At 43.6% G+C, this 20,786-nt stretch overlaps 1 protein-coding gene across 2 annotated transcripts in view; it reads right to left on the minus strand.

Moving 5' to 3' along the window:
- The window catches only part of LOC120937818 (calpain-13-like), a 93,041-nt gene that overhangs the window by 44,390 nt on the left and 27,865 nt on the right, over window positions 1-20,786 (minus strand). For both annotated transcript variants that reach the window (XM_040351315.1, XM_040351316.1), the window contains exons 8-13: window positions 20,337-20,378; window positions 19,750-19,824; window positions 12,486-12,571; window positions 8,543-8,617; window positions 6,387-6,520; window positions 3,708-3,862 (exon numbers count right to left, since the gene is read on the minus strand). In XM_040351315.1, coding sequence (XP_040207249.1) covers window positions 3,708-3,862; window positions 6,387-6,520; window positions 8,543-8,617; window positions 12,486-12,571; window positions 19,750-19,824; window positions 20,337-20,378 — 567 coding nt within the window. The remainder of the gene's footprint in view (window positions 1-3,707; window positions 3,863-6,386; window positions 6,521-8,542; window positions 8,618-12,485; window positions 12,572-19,749; window positions 19,825-20,336; window positions 20,379-20,786) is intronic.

Consider the following 20,786-nt stretch of genomic DNA (forward strand, 5'->3'; position numbering starts at 1 on the left):
CCAGTTTCCAATCTGATATTTTGTTGAACATAAACCATATGACCCAAAGTAAGCACTTAATCATCAGAACTTTTTATATTGCCAAAAGTACAGTATGTGAAACCTCCAAATGATTGAGTTCAGGTGTTTCTAGTGTGTACATCCATCCTTGTGGCACACAGTTTTGGGAAGGTCCTTTTCTGTTCTAGCATGATTGTGCCACTGGGCAAAGCCAGCTCCATAAAGACATGGTTTGATGAATTTGGTGTGGAGGACCTTGAGTGGTCTGCACAGAACCCTGACCCTAAACTTTTCTAAACACCTTTGGGATGAATTGTGAGTCTGGTTTTCTCATCCAATCTCATCCAATCTCATCTTTGACTTCTCTTAGGCTGAAATATAAAACCTCTCCCAAATATGTTCTCATTAAGACCAAAAGTGGCCATACACTGTTTTGAATTTTCTTTGCCAGATAAAGTCATTGCCCGAGTACTGTGACAGCTTCCACCAGTGGCTATCGGAATGCACTAGCCCAGTAGGGGGATGCTTCTATTCTAGCTGTTTGGTGTTGATGGAGGTTCAGGTACATATGCGGCGGCGTAACGTATCGCATTTACGTTACGCCGCCGCAAGTTTTACGGGCAAGTGCTTGATTCACAAAGCACTTGCCTGTAAAGTTGCGGCGGCATAGCGTAAATCCCTCCGGCGCAAGCCCGCCTAATTCAAATGATCTGGGTAGGGGGCGTGGATCATTTAAATTTGGCGTGTTCCCGCGCCGAACGTACTGCGCATGCTCCGTTTTGAAATTTCCCGCCGTGCTTTGCGCGAAATGACATCGCACCAACGTCATTTTTGAACGTAGACGTGAGTTACGTCCTTTCCTATTCACGGACGACTTGCGCAAAAAAAGAATATTCAAAATTCGAGGCGGGAACGACGGCCATACTTTAACATGTCAGGTCTATCTATACGCCACAAAATAGAAGCTTTAACTATACGCCGGGAAAAGCCGACTAGCGACGACGTAAGAGAATACGATGGCCGTGCGTACCTTCGTGGATCGCCGGAAAAAGCTAATTAGCATACCCGACACGGAAAACAACGCAAACTCCACCCAGCGGGCGCCGAAGTATTGCACCTACGATCCGAAGGCGTACGAAGCCGTACGCCTGTTGGATCGAAGCCAGAAGCCGTCGTATCTTGGTTTGAGGATTCAAACTAAAGATACGACGCGGCAAATTTGAAAGTACGCCGGAGTATCAGTAGATACTCCGGCGTACTTCTTCTGTGAATCTGGCCCACTGTTCCTTTCTGCCAGTTGTAATAAATAAACACGGTGACAATATTAGACACTGATTTGTTATAATGATAACGCAAGGCCACATGTTGATGATAATTTGAATGCTGCAGTGGTTCTGCTGCTTGAGTCTGTAAACACATTAGCAGCAGCGGGAAAACAAATCACAGCGGAATGCCCGGCGATAAATTTAAGAGCTTTGAGCGATGAGATCCAGTCAATATAATCAATTCAACATTTAGCCACAACACGAGACTATATTGTATTTCCTGGCTGATTGCTGCGTCAGTAAGCAGATTGTTTAATCAGCGTTATGTATCTCCTGTCACGGCTGTCCTGTTCTTCTGCGAGGGCTGAGTAGCTTTATTTGTCTACAGCCTTTCTTTATAGAAATTAGCTAAAGAGGACCTGTACCTTACTAATAAGTATAGTGCTTTAATGAAGGATTTAGTGCACCTAAGGCCCCGTACACACGACCAAACATGTATGCTGAAACTGGTCCGCGGACCAGTTTCAGCATACATGTTTGGTCGTGTGTAGGCGCGAGCGGGCAGATTTCCAGCAAACATTTGCCCGCCGGGCCTTTTCCCAGCAGACAAATATTCCTGGATGTGTTTTAAAACCATCCGCTGGAATTCTGCCCACTCGGACATGTACGGTCGTCAGTACAGACCTACCGTACATGTCCGAGCGCCCGCCGTCCCTCGCATGCGTCGAATGAGTTCGACGCATGCGTGGAAGCATTTAAATGGCAGGCCCGCCCACGTCGCCATGTCATCGGCGCGTCATCGTAGCGGCGACGACGCGGCCACGCCCCGCGTATTGTTTACGCGCGGACTTCTGTACGATGGTTAGTACAGCCATCGTACAGAAGCCCTCGGGCAGACATGTACGGTGAAAACGGTCCGACGGACCGGTTTCATCGTACATGTTTGCTCGTTAGTACCCGGCCTTAAAGTGCTGTATTTACAGCTTATCTCTGTGCAAAACCAATGCTGTCTAAATACAAGAGGAATGTGCATCAATAGTGTCCCTTTTTGTATTTCTCTCACATATCTGCAGTAATTGAGCATGAAACAACTATTGCACTTTACTGCTGTAATAAAGTCACTGCTGTTTTCTCTCCTTGTGCAGGGTGACTGGTCTTGTCTCCGCCCCTCCTGTAGTTTACTGCAGGCAGCCTGTAGTGGGTGGAGCTGTTGGGTCCCTCCCACAGCTCTGCTGTCTGCAGTCTGCACAGGCTATGTACAGTACATTCATAGGCGTGCGCACAGGGTGTGCCAGGTGTGCCCAGGCACACCCTAATCACTCCCTGCAGTGCAGATTCCCCCTTCTGCCTGGTGTCTCCTCCCACAGCATGGCTAGCTTCCCTCCTTTCCCATTGGCTACTGCAGTTGGCACACGTAGATGATATTTCAGTATGAGTGGGGGAAGGAGTAATGTAATTCACCGGCCCCTTCCCTTTCTGAATGAACACAGTGAGAGAACTGTACCGTGTTTTTGAGCTTTCAGGTGCACACCCTAATGCCACAGGCTGCGCACACCTATGAGTACAGTGACGAAATCACTGCTACTTTTACAAGATCTTATATGGGTTTCAAAGGCATTTGGTGCACACAATGGAATGGATTTACTAAAGGCCAAAAGACTGTGCACTTAGTTGCACTCATTTTCACTAGAGCTTAGTAAATGTGATAAACTTCTGCTGATTTCCATCATCCAATCATGTGCAAGAAGAGATGCTATATATTTTTTTTCCTTTACATGATTGGGTATTCTTTACAAAGTAAAGCTTTACCACATTTACTAAGTTCTGGGGGAAAATTAGTGCAACAGTCTATTTGCTTTTAGTAAATCCACCCCACTGTGATTTTCTTTTCCCTCTGTGGCTATTGATATATATACAGGTGTGCTCATAAGTTTACATACCCTGGCAGAATTTATGATTTCTTGGCCATTTTTCAGAGACTATGAATGATAACACAAAAACTTTTCTTTCACTCATGGTTAGTGTTTGGCTGAAGCCATTTATTATCAATCAACCGTGTTTACTCTTTTTTCATCATAATGGCAACAGAAACTACCCAAATTACCCCGATCAAAAGTTTACATATCTCTTAATACCGTGTATTGCCCCCCTTTAACATCAATGACAGCTTGAAGTCTTTTGTGATATTTCTGGATGAGGCTCTTTTTCTGAAAGAAAAGTTTTTGTGTTTTCATTCATATTCTCTGAAAAATGGCCAAGCAATCATAAATTCTGCCAGGGTATGTAAACTTATGAGCACAACTGTATTTAAATGAAGGTTTTTGTGCATGAAGTTCAGACCTAAAAGCAAATTGGATGAGATTAACACCGCCTCTACCTATTGCCTTGCACACAAAAAAGATACATTTCCCGAGTGATGAAATGGATATATACTGTATGTACCTTAAAGACCTTAAATCCAATAGGGAGCCATTGACCTCCAAATTTTTGTCGATTCCTGCTACTTTGCATTAGCGATATGACCACATTGTACCCTTTGTTCACCTCATCAGAGGACGTCACGGTTATCATGTATTGAGGGTTCCTGCTGAACAACTCTGAAATGAAAAAACAACAACATATTTAAGTGTGTTTAGCCAAAGTTTTTTAAATTTTTTTATAGAGTAGGGAAGGATTAGAACCTCTGTGAAGTTTTTATCTCTAAGTAGATTAAACCTCTGCATTTGTCTGTTGAACATTGTTATCAAGACAGAAAGTCACAAGCCATTCATGTTAGATTTGTCATCAGAACACGGGGTAAAGGAACATCCTCCAATTTTCAGCCCCTGTCCTGGTGATTACTATCTAAGAATGGAATTCCTCTCACTTTGTAAAGATCTATGTATCTATTTATCTATCTGTCCATCCATCTCATAGCAATCTATCTATCTATCTATCTATCTATCTATCTATCTATCTATCTATCTATCTATCTATCGGCGGGCGGTCCATAAGGGGTGCAGGGGCACCACCCTCCCTAATCTCCATGTGCTGTCCCCTAATCTCCATGTGGGGCGCTGGATTTATATATATATATATATTTTTAAGAACATGATTAGAGCCTGGGGCTCTAATTGGCCTCAAAAAAGTTGGGCTCAGGGCGCAGAGCACAGCGCCCCGAACCCACCCACTTGTGACATTAGCAAATCAATATTCGTTATTGTCTTCCAGCTTCTCTTCAATCAGGATAGGAGGCAGATCTTAAGACCGGATTATCCGGGAGGAGAAGTCGGGAAAGCCCCAACCTGGATGGGGTAAGTGCAGACCTGGCAGGGTTTTTTTTTCAACCTAGCTGCAGCTTGTGTAAATGAGCCTCACCCCAGGGCCAGTAAGGTACATGGACTGACTGTCTATGTATGACAACTCGATCAGGTAGAGCAGGTTGGGCATCAGAACTTTGAGATGTTGCATACAGTATGCTCTGATCAGCTGCTGGAAGCAATTGTTCAGACCCTGAGATAATGGGAAATAGCAGCCCTGTCCCTGCCCCACTCCTTCATATCCCTGGAGTAGCAATTAAAGTGCCCTACTTCATCATCTCTCAGGAGAAACAGGAATATCCATTGTCTGTAACAGGTTCAGGCTGAGCCTTTCCCCCATCTGCCTCTGCTGTCAGTGCTGTGGTCTGAGCTGTGGATTAAAGTCAAGCGGTGTGTGCCTTGCACTTATTGGGTTAAACAAGTGTAGCACTCACCCCCGAAGGAGCCGCTGGTTATAGATTGGGATGGCGTGGTACCTCTATGAGCGTCTAGGGGTAGATAGATGAGAGCAGCAATGATGGAATGTCCAAACAGCAGGTGTATTTCGTGTGCTTTTATTTCTGCCCAACACGGCAAACAGTAAACTTGAGGTAGATAGATGAAAGATGGGTGAGGGGAAGAATTAGCAGATTCAGGCCCAATAGAACAGAAGCAGTCCTGCTTCCAACGACACTTCACTTTCCTCGCCACTCCGCTCGGAGTGGGTATAGTGTACCTGGACAGGCCTTTCACACCGACCTGGCAGCCAGGGTATCACTCAGCACTTTTGAGAGGAACAGGTCTCTGCCACAGACCTGGCCTCAGAACTTAGAATATGGAGACTGTTCTCCTCAGTAAACTTCTTAGGGCACGGATCTCGCTCAGGTAGTTTCAATTAGGTTCCCGACTGACAAGTGGCTAACTCCCACCCCATCAGAGTTTTATGTTACCTCGATCCCCGGTGGATTGTCTAGGCCCTGTTGGACCACCAGCCTCTCATTGGCGCTCCTCAGACGGACTCCCCACCGAACAGCTATCTCGCTTGGGATCTCCTCTGAATTGGGGCCCAGTCGACTACTGGAGCCCCGCCACAGCTTTAGATGTTCCGGGCCAACATGGTCCCGGAACCAGGAACACCGCATGGCACGGGCACCCCGACCAAGTAGGCCGCATCACCGGGGAGCCGTGATGTGTGGTCCACCCTGAAGGTGGACGCCACACCCGGAACAAGAACAAGCACAAGAACCCCGCCTCATGGCGCCCGCTCCAGAAGTACCCTCCCCCAGCATGGCCCGCGAGGGAAAAACCCTCCCGATTGGCTGCTGGCAAGAAGCACTCCAGGCTGAACTCCACTGCCGCCACCTGCCGCCCCGGGGTGGAAAAGCACCTCAGGAACACAGAATGAACCGACAGCACAGCCCAGCTAGAACAGAGGCCCAATTTGCACAAATCACTTGGATGAGAGCCAACTAACTCTCTCATCCCCCTCTAAATTTAGAACAGCACCTGTACTGAAGGTACACAGGCGCTACACAAGCATTCCTCCTCTCCTAAATCTGCCTGCTCAGGAATCATGCGAGCTTTGGGGAATCCAAGTTGCTGGCTCATCTGCTGGTTGCACCCTGTGTTGTGTTAGAAAGGAGCCTCTTCATTGAGCTTTCCCAAAGCAGAAGGATAGACTATGGACTGTATCCTCACCAATATGGTGTTCATTGTGCCTGGATCTGGAGGGGTTTGCGCCACCCTCCAAAAACAACCAGCTGCTACTCTATCTATCTATCTATTGCTCTAACTTCCACTTCCTCAACCTCAAAAATACTTTTGCTGTCAGTAAAAGTGTTACCATCTTTGGTCCAGCGGTTCCAGAACATTCTCTTGTACCATCGCCTTTGCTGCTCTCCACAGTCCAGGAAGTCTGGGATGTGATTGCAGAGGATAATTATGGAAAACTCCAGAGAAAAATCTTCCCAAGACATCCTAATGAAACACAAAAAAGTTGCTTTACTAAAATGTGTTCCTGTAATAACATGGAGCTCACAGCATGGACAAAAAAAGTATGAACTTTTTGTCTTGGGGTGTTGGGGGGCTTTATTCATGTGTTTTTGAAATATGCAAACAAAAAAAGGGTCGCAAAGTAATTTTGCAAGAAAAAAAGGTAATTACAGCCCATATAAACTATTCAGATAATGTTGTACTCTTCAGACAGATGTTAAAGTGGAGGTTCACCCAAAAACCTTTTTTTTTAACATTAGATTGAGGCTCGTTTTGTCAAGGGGAATCGGGTGTTTTTTTTACAATCGAAGCAGTACTTATCGTTTTAGAGATGCATCTTCTCCGCCGCTTACGGGTATGGGCTGCGGGACTGGGAGTTCCTACTTGATTCACAGGCTTCCGACAGGCTTCCGACGGTCGCATACATCGCGTTACAATTTTCCGAAAGTAGCCGAACGTCGGTGCGCAGGCGCTGTATAGAGCCGCACCGACGTTCGGCTTCTTTCGGCTACTCGTGACGCGATGTATGCGACCGTCGGAAGCCTGTCGGAAGCCTGTCAATCAAATAGGAACGCCCAGTCCCGAAGACCATACCCGGAAGCGGCGGAGAAGATCGCTCTCTAAAACGGTAAGTACTGCTTCGATCTTAAAAAAACTACCCGATTCACCTTGACAAAATGAGCATCAATCTAATGTTAAAAAAAAATTTCGGGTGAACTCCCGCTTTAAAGTCTAATGCCGCGTACACACGATCATTTTTCGGCATGAAAAAAACGACGTTTTTCGGCATGTAGAAAAAACAATGTTTTTCCAACTTCATCATTAAAACCACGTTGCCCACACACCATCGTTTTTTAAAAATGCTCTAGCGCAGCGCGGTGACGTACAACACGTATGACGGCACTATAAAAGGGAAGTTCCATGCGGATGACGCCACCCTTTGGGCTGCTTTAGCTGACTCCGTGTTAGTAAAAGACGATTCGCGCTTTTCTGTCTGTTACAGCGCGATGAATGTGCTTACTCCATTATGAATGGTAGTTTTACCAGAACGAGCGCTCCCGTCTCATAACTTGCTTCTGAGCATGTGCAGGTTTTTAACGTCGTTTTAGCCCACACAAGATCATTTTTTACAACCCGAAAAACGACATTGCTTAAAACGTTGTTAAAAAATGCAGCATGTTCGAATTTTTTTTTGTCGTTTTTCAGAAGCCGAAAAATGATGTGAAGCCCACACATGATCATTTTAAATTACATTATTTTAAAACAACGTTTTTTTTCATGCCGAAAAATAATCGTGTGTATGCGGCATAAGATTTATTTACACTGGGCATTCAAGTCTAATGCCCTGTACACACGATCAGTTCGTCTGATGAAAACAGTCTGATGGATTTTTCCATCAGTTATCCCATGAAGCTGACTGATGGTCAGTCGCGCCTACCCACCATCAGTTAAAAAAACAATCGTGTCAGAACGCGGTGACATAAAACACAACGACGTGCTGAAAAAAATGAAGTTCAATGCTTCCAAGCATGCGTCGACTTGATTGCATGCGTGGATTTTTAACCGATGGACATACCCACAGACGATCGTTTTTTTCTATAGGTTTTTTATCCATCAGATAATTTTAAAACAAGTTCCTAGTTTTTTGACTGATGGATAAAAAACTGATGGGGCCCACACACGATAGGTTAGTCTGATGAAAACGGTCCATCAGACCGTTTTCATCAGACAAACTGATGGTGTGTATGCAGCATGACGAGACAGTGTCATAGAACTCTATGCGGATCTTCTGTACAGGTGTGGCCAATGCATAAAAAATCCTGGGAGGAAGGATGTGAAGAAGGACTGATGGAGGCTGTGAACACTGGTTGGAGGAGGTTATCATGCATTGGAAAAAGGGGGGTGGTGGGGTACTTAAGTTCACGGGGACAGAGCAAAAATTATGTGCTGTCATCCTTAAAAAAATAACTAGACAAATATCTTATATTTCAAATCAGCCTAAAATACCAGAATTCACCGTCTTCCCTGACCCTCCGCAGCGTCTGCCTGTCCTCCTCTCTTAGTTCCTTCCAAGTCAAACTTCTGAAAAGAAAAAAAGAGAAAATAATCTGATATAAAAAATTACTGGTACGCAGGTTATCCAGCTGCCTAGGGACCTAGATAATCCCCCACCACTAGATCAGAGAAAGTCCTCAGCAATCGCCTGAAAGGACACCAGCTTGTGACATAGATAAGGCATAATATGCAGGGGTAGGTTGCCACCCTTTTGATTTTACATTTTTTTATTCTGAAACTGAATGCTTCATTTGCAGGGGAGTTGGGCACCATTTTCTTTTAATGTGTTTAAAGTGGAACTGAACTTAAAGATTTGCTATGCTATTACTGTGTGAGACCACTGGCAAAACTGGTGACTAGACCTTTGGGTACAGCTTCCAGAGCTAAACTCCTCTTCTTCAGTTGTGGCAAGTGTGTCCTAGGTTTCACTCACCTTGAAAAATGCCGCAGGTCTGTGCTGTACCTCTCTAACCTGATATACACTTATATTTGTTGTCTCTTCAAAAAGAGATTTATTTTTCTGCGTTTTTAAAGGAAATTTCTAACGAGAAAATATAAAGCAAGCTCCTTCCAATGATTTTAGTTGTCCATTTGCCATGACCAAGGGGAGGCGCCAGAGAGCTGCCAGGATGAGTCATAACCCTTACCCAATTCCAGAGGCGGCTGGTGCTGTATATTTGGGGGGGTGGGGGTGCCAAGCAAGACAATATTTTCTCCAGAATTTTGAACACCTGCACTCTATTGTCCTATACTGCTCATCTTAACTCACTAGGCCTTAAAATACCTGATGGGGCAAATAACTGGGCAGTTTAAAAAAAACTTCCCCAATCACTGTCCCACCTGTAATATATGTTGCAATCTTTCCACTTTTTGCGATGCCACCCTACCCTCATTATTGACTGTACTTTTACACATGTCCAAGTAAGGATTACAAGTTAAAGTGTCATTAATAATTATATTATTTTAAAAAGTGTCATTAAGCCCTAATCATTAAACAGCATGTATCAAATGCTGTTCATACTCACTCAGGGTCAGGGTTTTGTTTTCTGTATTCTGAAAAAAAAAAAAGTTGATCCTACCGTTCACTGTCCCTCCCTCCTTGTCTGTGTCCCCGCTGCAGCCTGAGATTGTGTAGACCAGCCGCAGACACATCTACTAAGCATTCTTCAGCTTCAGTTTCCTTCTAAACTGTCCATCTCCTCCTTTTTCTTTTCTGTGCAGCCCACATAACTATAGAGTCACACATGTGGGAGTATACATTCTGGATAAATGACAGCCAACTCCCTCCCTCCTTCTCCATGCCCACTAAACAATTAAATGCTATGGGGGCAGGATATTACATGTTGATTAATTCTACTCCCTGTAATTCTAAGTACATGCAAAGTATAGACACAGGCCGGAGGGGAATGAAACAAACTGATTGGTACAACCTTCCCCTGGATAGCTGACACCATGATTTTTCACTAAAATAATAAAGATTTGAGTTCAAATACTTATTTATATAACTATGAAAAACATTTATTTGATATTCATTTTGTATTTTATCTTTGCATACATACAGTGGGGATCGAAAGTTTGGGCACCCCAGGTAAACATTTGTATTAATGTGCATAACGAAGCCAAGGAAAGATGGAAAAATCTCCAAAAGGCATCAAATTACAGATTAGACATTCTTATAATATGTCAACAAATGTTAGATTTTATTTCTATCATTTACACTTTCAAAATTACAGAAAACATAAAAAAATGGCGTCTGCAAAAGTTTGGGCACCCTGCAGAGTTAATATCTTGTACTGCCCCCTTTGGCAAGTATCACAGCTTGTAAACACTTTTTCTAGCCAGCCAAGAGTCTTTTAATTCTTGTTTGAGGTATCTTTGCCCATTCTTCCTTACAAAAGTCTTCCAGTTCTTTGAGATTTCTGGGCTGTCTGTCACGCACTGCTCTTTTAAGGTCTATCCATAGATTTTCAATTATGTTGAGGTCAGGAGATTGTAAAAACCTTCAGTTTACGCCTCTTGATGTAATCCCCCGTGTATTTTGAGGTGTGTTTAGGATCATTATCCATTTGTAGAAGCCATCCTCTCTTTAAAGGGGTTGTAAAGGTTCATCTTTTATTCTCTAAATAGGTTCCTTTAAGGTAGTGCATTGTTGGTTCACTTACCTTTTTCTTCGATTTCCCTTCTAAATGTTGTTTTTCTTTGTTTGAATTTCTCACTTCCTGTTTCTCCTCGGTAAGCTTTCCACCATCATCCGAGCGGTGGAAAGTCATTTAGAACAGCTTACTGAACACCTTACTGAGGAGGAACAGGAAGTGAGAAATTCAGACAAAGGAAACAAAGAAAAATAAACATTTAGAAGAAAAATTGAAGGAAAAGGTAAGTAAACCAACAATGCACTAGCTTAAAGTAGCCTATTTAGAAAATAAAAAAAAAACTTTCAAAACCCCTTTAACTTCAGCTTTTTCACAGATGGCATCAAGTTACCATCCAAAATTTGCTGACATTTTATTGAATCAATTTTTCCTTCTACTCTTGAAATGTTCCCTGTGCCACTGGCTGCAATACAACCCCAAAGCATGATTGATCCACCCCCATGCTTCACAGTTGGACAGAGGTTATTTTCATTAAATTCTGTGCCCTTTCTTCTCCAAACGTACCTTTGCTCATTCCGGCCAAAAAGTTCTATTTTAACCTCATCGGTCCACAGAACTTGTTTCCAAAATGCATCAGGCTTGTCTATATGTTCATTTGCAAAGTTCAAACGCTGATTTTTGTGGTGAGGACGTAGAAGAGGTTTTCTTCTGATGACTCTCCCATGAAGACCATATTTGTACAAGTATCTCTTTATAGTGGAATAGTGTACCACAACTCCAGGGTCTGCCAGATCTTTCTGGAGGGATCGTGCAATCAACTGTGGGTTTTGAATTGCTTTTCTCACAATCCTGCAAGCTGTTCTGTCTGAAATTTTTCTTGATCTTCCAGATCTTGCTTTAACTTCCACTGTTCCTGATGACTGCCATTTCTTAATTACATTCCGAACAGAGGATATTGACATCTGAAAACGCTTTGCTATCTTCTTATAGCCTTCTCCAGCTTTGTGAGCGTCAACTATTTTCAGTTTCAGTTTTCTAGACAACTGCTTAGAAGAACCCATGGTGCTGATTGTTGGGGCAAGGTCAGATGAGTCTGGGCATTTAAAATCTTTGAGATTGACATCACCTGGTCTTCCCAGACGATGATTGAGAACAATCCATGACACTGGCAGGTCTCAGCTTTGCAAAGGGGGCAGTGCATGCTATAAATTCTGCAGGGTGCCCAAACTTTTGCAGACGCCATTTTTTTGTTTTCTGTAATTTTGAAAGTGTAAATGATAGAAATAAATTCGAACTTTTCTTGACATATTATAAGAATGTCTAATTTGTAATTTGATGCCTTTTGGAGATTTTTCCATCTTTCCTTGGCTTCGTTATGCACATTAATACACATTTTTACCTGGGGTGCCCAAACTTTCGATCCCCACTGTAAAGAGAAGGGATCATGTGAATTAAATAGTGTGTGTTTTGTATCACCTAAAAAGAGGGCACTGTTGAGAGCTTGCCTTGAGGTTAATAGAGCAAGCAAAGTGGAAGCATATCGAAAGGAGCCATTTAATGGCTCACAAAAGCTACACATCAGTTTGTCCCCATTCAGTATGGATTCTGGTTTGATGAACTGATCTGACCTTGCTAATCATGGGTTTAATACTAGGGGAGATGATTAAACAGTTCACATGGTTGAGTTGGTGGAGGAAATGATGACACTGCTTTACTGTAATGAAAAGGAAGAGGACTTCTCTAGTGATCCTTTAGTGTCAAACCTATCCACACAAATCATATTCTGTCTAGATTAGACTTACTTATCATTCCAGGCTCCTCTCCATTCTCCTTGACCCCAAGGATTCCAGAGCCGAATTAATTTAACACATCCATTTTTTACTTCGACCTGCAGAGATAGAAAGGGGAGAAATAAATGCTAGAATTAAAAACAGTATCTGAACAAGCGGAGGAGGAGTAGTAAAGCAAAGAGCCTATATTTGTAAAAATGTATTTACATTTAATCAAATTAAAAAAGCATTTTTCTAGGTTCATTATTTTATATATTTATATATTTTACTAATGAACACATGACAGGGAGCTTATATAACAAATCATACATAACATACAATGTGACATTAAGTATACTGTATGTCATTCCATATGCCCCAAGAAATAAATACCACAAAATGAAGGCCACTTCACAGCTAAATACTCATCACTATTCCATACATAGGCCACTAAGCACATTGCTAAGTAATTGCCTCTGGGCTAGGCTGTACCTTCTATTTCTCAGAAATAATACATATCCAGCACTCAATAAAGAATTCAAACATGTAGTTCTGTATATGATTTATTTTCACCACAGCCTATTTATTACTCTGTATCATAAATACCATATCAACATATTGTAAATAAAAATAATTTATCATAAAAAAACATTGAAGCAGGAGAAAACATAAGTCTAGGTTCTTTAAAGGCCTGTTCAGAGAAAATCTTCTCAATCTGCGAGCCATAACTTTGATGGAGTCCCAAGCTGGTCCATACCATCTTGGGGAGCATTTCTCATTTCTGAGTTAACTTCAGATATAACCTATAGCATGATAACACCTAGATGACTAGACCCCATTGAAACAGGGGATGCCACACCAAAGATGGGTTCCTACCCAAACTGTCCTATCCACTTTCAAAGTTTCTACCTGGCGTTATCCAACCGCCCATTAATCCTTGTATACTATGAGGTAGCGGGCCCAGCAATTCAACCAATGCAGTCAAATTTTCCTACTCTTACACCACACCAACAATAAGGCCTCTTTCACATTGAGGCGTTTTTCATGCGGTACATCGCTAAAAATAGCGCTGCTATACGCATGAAAAAACCTGCCCTGTAGTGTTCAATGTGAAAGCCCGAAGGCTTTCACACTGAAGCGGTGCGCTAGCAGGAGCGCTCCAAAAGTCCTCCTAGCCGCATCTTTACTGCAGTATAGGAGTCGGGTGTTTACCGCTCCTATACCGCGCCTTCCCATTGAAATCAATGGGAAAGCGCGGTAATACCGCCCGCGTACCCTTTTTCAGCCGCTAGCAGGGGTTAAAACCTTACTGCTAGCGCCCGAATATCGCGGTAAATACGACGGTATAGCGGCGCTACAAATAGCGCGGCTATACCGTCACTGCGGCTCCACGCCTCAATGTGAAAGTGGTCTTACTGGAGCCTTGCCTGGCCAGACCTTTGTTTACTAAACAAGGAAGCACCCAACGCCTCACATAATTTCGAACATAATTTCGAACCCACTGGTAACCACCATATTTACACATAACCCCTTTCAAGCCTAGTGATGCGGGGTATTATTGCTGCCCTTTTTGCTCTTTACCAGAATGTATACCTTGACATATTTTGCAATAATGTGTGTTTTTCCAAAATTCTATGTGAAATGACTTGTATGACAAATTGCCAGTCGGCAAGCCAAACTGCTCCAGGGAAAACTTTTTTCCATCACACAGTCACAAGAGTCCTATTTTTGCATGAGAAATATTAACAACATGCTTGTAAAAAATGGTTTTCAACCGCAGCTCATCCTCTTATTTTACATTGAAGAAACACTTCAGGTATGCTAGAGCTTGTGTTTGTATATGTATTTAGTTTGTTTTAAATAAACTGGAGTTACGCTATGCTGGTTTTATTTTTGCTTTAAAGGGGTTGTAAAGGTTTGTTTTTATTTTCTAAATAGGTTCCTTTAAGCTAGTGCATTGTTGGTTCACTTTAAATTTAAATTTAGTGACTCATATATTGGAGGAGGCTTTCTTGAGAGGGATGAGAAGAGGTAGAAAGTCCCAGGTGGATTATAGCCATGGTCCTGTTTGTCAATGCTGATGTTGCGCTTGGCAGTGATCAAAGGATCAGGCCTTGTACACACGACCAAGTTTCTCGGCAAAAACCAGCAAGAAACTTGCTGGGATTTTTTTTTTCAGAGGAAACCGGTCGTGGGTACATTTTTCGACGAGGAAACTGTCGATGAATCCGTCGAGCCAAAAAGAGAGCATGTCTTCTTTTTCCTCGACAGGAATGGAGAAACTTGCCTTGTCGAGTTCCTCGACAGCCTAACAAGGAACTCGACGAGGAAAACTATGTGTTTCGCCCGTCGAGTTCCTCGGTCGTGTGTACGAGGCTTCAGAGAAGAAAGAACTGCATAGTATGTTTGCTATTGCTACTGGCGACTTGTTGAACCAACGATCTGGAGGCTGTAAAACAAGCATTTATAGATCTTCATAAATGTGGGTCTGATGTTTCTGGTGAGTGCTGAATCTGATGGGTATTTGTGTGTAATGGAATGTCTTTTTTATGTCCATGCATATTGCAGAAATATACTGTACATACCGGTACATGGGCTAAATTCATTCAAGCCAAAAATCCCTTTAGAACTACTATCTGTGTCAGTACCAAGTTTGCTTATTTGCTCTTTGGCCTCACACCATTTACTGACTTATTCTGCTTTTTAAATTGAGTTCTATTGTGTGGTTGATTTGAGGGCAGCAGTCACGTTCAAATTTCAATCTGGCAGTCAAGGCAGGACTGTTACTGCTTGATGGAAAAGCATGTGTTGCTCCAAAAAAATTACAAAGGAGATAAAGCAGACACAAAGGGGATCAGTAGAGGGCATTAAATGTAGTAACATAAGTGTAGTAACTTCATACAATTTGTTGACACATTAATGAGGGGCAACTCACAGGTAATAAAAGCAGGTAGGGATCATCAACACTGGTCGACATCAAAGATGTAGGATGCCCAAAGTCCACAAGGAACTCTGTCTGCTGAGAAACGCCTATCATAAACGTTCTCTCATCCTCACCCATCCTAGCAGACACTGTGTTCAGTGTTCAGCCAATCACGGAAGCCTTTTCATCCTCGGATGTCCGTGATGGGTGGAACACTGAACACAGTGTCTCCTGGGAAACTGAGTCCGAGGGTGAGAGAACGTCTGTGATAGGCGGAACTGTGTCAGCTGCCTATCACGGAAGGGACCAGGAGGAGACTGCGAGTTTTAAACATTGAATGAACGCCTGCAGGCTCTCATTTTCAGGTACAGTCATGACGGGCACAGTGACAATGGGCATAGTGATAATGGGCACACCCGGCACAGTGAGGATGGGCACAGTGAGGTTGCAATGGGCACAGTGAGGTTGGCACAGTGAGGTTGCAATGGGCATAGTGAGGCGTGCAAATGGGCTGTTGACCCTCTTTTCCTCTTACAGTGGCTGCTGCATTATCACCCTTGGCTTTTATTCGAGTCAATACGTTTTCCCATTTTTTTAGGTAAAATTAGGTACCTCGGCTTATACTCGAGTATATACGGTATATTTAAAAATAGTATCCAAAGTGGAAGCTAAACACCAGACATCAGTGCTGCAATACAACAATGCTGACTACTTGAGCACTCCTACAGCGCTACGGTCTACAGCAGAGTCTTTTTTGTATTGATTCAGCTTTGTATTACGAAGCAGAGATGTTATGGCTCTAGTCTGGAAAAACTGGTTTCACCTCTAATTGACAGCGTACACCATGGATAGATATGGTGTAATTTTACATTTGTACAGAATAAAGATCACTGAAGTGTGAAAAAAAAAATACCCAGCCAGTAACAGGCTGCATCATATACGTCATTATTTATTTTTCCCATAGCTTCATTTTAAGCAATTAAACTCAAGCAGATGGTGAACAAAAAACATAAGCAGAGGTTCGCTTCAGTAAAAACATGTCAAAATGTGCAGTAGATCCAGAAATATAGACAGCTCAAGTCATATAAAATTTAAACTTCTCCTGTTAATTTCAAACTTTACACCAGTCCTCCTCCCTGCATGTCAGGCATCCTCACTGACCAATAGGGAGGTATCAGAGATGGCTGACAGCAGGTCCAAGGCCAATTTATAGATGAATGAACGAGGTGTCCATATACACCCAACAGCCACTTTATTAAGAACAATTTGTGTTTGATTGCTTGGTAACACAAATTGCTAAGCAGCCAACCACATGGCAGCAACTTAATGCATTTAAGTGTAGCGCTCAACCCCCGAGGGAGCCGCTGTTTCATTTGGGATCGGCCTATTTAAGTTACCTTCTTGACTTTGTCTAGGGGTAATAGCTGTGAGTGTGAATAAAGAGCAAGTGTCCAGACGTCAATTGAGTTTTCAATGCTTTATTCCAAGGCCTAACATGGCCAACATCAACATGACACACAAGAGAGAAAAGTTGATGAGCGTAGAGAAACTTTAGTATCAGGCTTTGGATATGGCCTGCTCTCAGCAATAATGTAACACAATTCGTCGCCACCATAATCAGGGTGGGTAAAGTGCCCCCGGACAGGCATCTATCACAGGCCTGGCAGCCGGAGCGCCACTTAAGAATCACTGGGAGGAACAGGCCTCTGCCACAGGCTCGACAATTTGAGATTTGTGAAATTAGGTTGAGTGAATCCTCCCAGTCAGTTCAGATAGTATCACCCACTGACAGCTTAAGCATACCTGTCATGCAGTGTGGTGACCGGATCCCCGATGGTTCATCTGGGCCTCCTGGACAACCTCTGATTCTAGGTTCTCCCGAGCCAATCCCCCATCGCACAGCTCCCGGCTTAGGATCCTCTCAGCAGAAGGTTGGGACCCAGCCAGTCGCTGGGGTCCCTCTCTTGGTTGGGATGAGGCTCCGCATGGTGCGTGACCCCAGTAAAGCAGGCCACATTGGCGGGACCTATGGATGCGCGCACCCTGAAGGTGGGTACCGCACCTGGAACTCGGGCCCCGCACAGAACAGAGCGGCCAAAAGGCGGTTGCCCAGATATATCCCCCTCCCAGCATGCCTAACGAGGGAAGAACTCCTCTGATTGGCTGCTGAGAGAAGGTGGGTCTGTCAGAACCCCTCTAGCGCCAGCTGCCGCCCGGGGGTGATAACGCACCCCCGGAGCGCAGACTGACCCACAGGACAAATTCTGAAAATTGCCAACAGCCTAAATTTCCATAAACCGTGAATGGGAGTAAACTAATCCTCCCATTCCAACTTACTCTAGCGTAGCGCCCATACTGAAAAGTAAGGGGGCGCTACATAAGCATCTAGACACGGTGAAGACGACTTGCTGAAGTTCAAAGCGAGAATCAGAATGGGGAAGGAAGGAGATTTAAGTTGACTTTGGACATGGCATGGTTGTTGGTGCCAGATGGGCTAGTTTGAATATTTCAAAAACTGCTGATCTACTGGGATTTGCACACACAACCATCTCTAGAGTTTACAGAGAATGGTCCGAAAAAGAGTCCAGTGAGCGGCAATTGTGCAGATAAAAATGCCTTGTTGAGGTCAGGGAGGAATGGGCAGACGAGATGATAGAAAGGCAACAGTAACTCAAATAACCATTCGTTACAACCAAGGTATGCAGAATACCATCTCTGAATGCACAACACATCGAACCTTGAAGAAAATTGTCTACAGTAGCAGAAGACCACACTGGGTGCCACTCCTGTCAGCTAAGAACAGGAACCTGAGGCTACAATTCACACAAGCTCACCAAAATTGGACAATAGAAGATTGGAAAAACATTACCTGGTCTGATGAGTCGATTTCAGCTGCGACATTCAGATAGCAGGGTTAGAATTTGTCATAAAGAACATGAAAACATGGATCCATCATGCCTTGTATCAATGGTTCAGGCTGGTGGTGGTGTGGGAGATATTTTCTTGGCACACTTTGGACCCCTTAGTACCAAATGAGCACTTTTTAAACACCACGGCCTACCTGAGTATTGTTGCTGACCATGTCCATCCCTTTATGATTACAGTGTACCCATCTTCTGAGGCTACTTCTAGCAGGATAATGCACCATGTCACAAAGCTCCAATCATCTCACCACTGGTGTCTTGAACATGACAATGAGGTCACTGTACTCCAATGGCCTCCACAGTCACCAGATCCAAATCCCATAGAGTACCTTTGGGAAGGTAACTTTGGCTAATATATTCCACTGCAGACTATGCTTTGGGTAGAGGGAAGCACACACTATCAGAAGGATATGCTTTGTTCATTTTTAATTTCACAGGTTTAAAATTATTTTAAGGGATCATTCACACCAGCAGGCACTCTTTGGCACCTTTCACATTGGGGCGTTTTTCTGGCGTTTTACAGGTGCTTTGGCATAAAAAAAACCGCCTGTAAAGCGCCTGAAAGAAGCCTCATCTGCAATCCCAATGTGAAAGCCTGAGTGCTTTCAGAGCCCCTTCACACTGCCAGCGCCCAAAAAACGCTGGTAAAGCGCCGCTAAGACCCCTTTCACACTGGGGCTTGTTCATGCTCTTTGGCGTTACAAAAAGCTCCCTCAATGAGAAGGGGCGCTTCAGGAGCAGTGTATTCAACGCTCCTAAATCGCTGCAATGAAGCTGCTTGCAGGACTTTTTTTGACGCCCTGCTAGCGCAGTGCCTCAGTGTGAAAGCACTCGGGCTTTCACATTGGGATTGCAGATGAGGCTTCTTTCAGGCACTTTACAGGCGCTTTTTTTTTTAAGGCTAAGACCCCTTTCACACTGTGGCGTTTTTCAGGCACTTTAGTGTGAAAGCACTCGGGCTTTCACATTGGGATTGCAGATGCAGCTTCTTTCAGGCACTTTACAGGTGTTTTTTTAACACTAAAGCACCTGAAAAACGCCCTAGTGTGAAAGGGGTCTTAAAGGTAAGAATAAAGTGTACTCTGGTGTGCAATATGAGCATGCACAGTTGTGCGTTGTGTCTTAAAATATATTACAGTGCTTGCTTTTTTTCCACAGCTCTATGCAATTGTTGTGTTGCTGTGTGTTGCAGTGCACTACAGTGCATCAGAACACGCTGCACGATACCCTATTCTTTTTAGTGCCCATGTTGATGTGAACTGAAGCCATGGGACATAAGGTAAATGGTCTTGTTCTTGAATTGGGACTGCACTGGACAACGCTGCCAAACATAGCTTGTGTGAACAAGCGCTAAGGACTGCTGAGATGAGCAACACTACCCTGGCCCCTACTGATAAGAAATCTTCTCTATCACTTACATTTAGAAAAAAAGGGATGTTTTGCTACTTACCTGTGCAGTGTCTGTTATACAATAAGCATGAGACTGCACCAGACCGTTACTGAGTACCGGATTATCTGCAATATACTAAAGAATAAGTGATCAGATAAATAAATGCCAATTCCAGCAAGAGTTGATATTTCAGTTTAGGGTGGACACTGTTAGTAGCGGCACAGACAGACATACCTGATTACAGTGCAACATATTAAGTAAGCATAGGTGTGCGCAGCCTATTGTATTCGGGTGTGCACTTCAAAGCTCCAACACATATGCATGTGTGACATATTTACCAGCCTCTGCCCCGCTCTCCATCCTGAAACAATGGGGGGCTGCCTGTGCTGCTTTATTAGTGGCCCTGGTGATCAGGGTGTGCCCAGCCACGCTCGACATACCCCCTGCGCACACCTATGTGCCTCTGTCAGAATACATTGCCCTGGCAAGAAAAGGGAAGGGGGGGGGGGGGGGTGTTTCTCCATTCATCTCGTTTGTGTGGATGGAGGAATTGGTTATTTTTGACCAGTGTATGGCCAACTTCGAATTCTTACATCTAATAGAGTATGGCAGCATTTCTGGTAAATAGGAAGTAAAATGTTACGTACAGTGATTGGTTCGCTTCCCCTCCGGAAGTCAAGAGCTTCTTTCTGGTAAAGAAAACGTTTTTTTTTAGGATAAAATAAATTACATTTAAATATTCATCTACACAAGCTACAAAACTTACTTAAAGGGGTTGTAAAGGTTCATGTTTTTTCACCTTAATGCATCCTATGCATTAAGGTGAAAAAAATCTTACGATTAGTGGCCCCCCCCAGTTTTACTTACCTGAGCCCTGGAAGTCCCGCGTCGCTAACGTGCTCTTCCTCTGCCTGGTCTTCTCGGCTCTTCATTGGATAGATTGATAGCAGCACAGCCATTGGCTCACGCTGCTGTCAATCAAATCGGGGCCACTCTGTGCAAAACAAGCTGCACAGTGGAAGTAAGTATAACATGTTTGTTATTAAAAAAATTAAAAACATTTGAACCTTTACAACGACTTTAACCACTTCAAGTCC

The sequence above is a fragment of the Rana temporaria genome, chromosome 4, assembly GCF_905171775.1.
Source record: "Rana temporaria chromosome 4, aRanTem1.1, whole genome shotgun sequence".
In the NCBI taxonomy this organism is placed as follows: domain Eukaryota; kingdom Metazoa; phylum Chordata; class Amphibia; order Anura; family Ranidae; genus Rana; species Rana temporaria.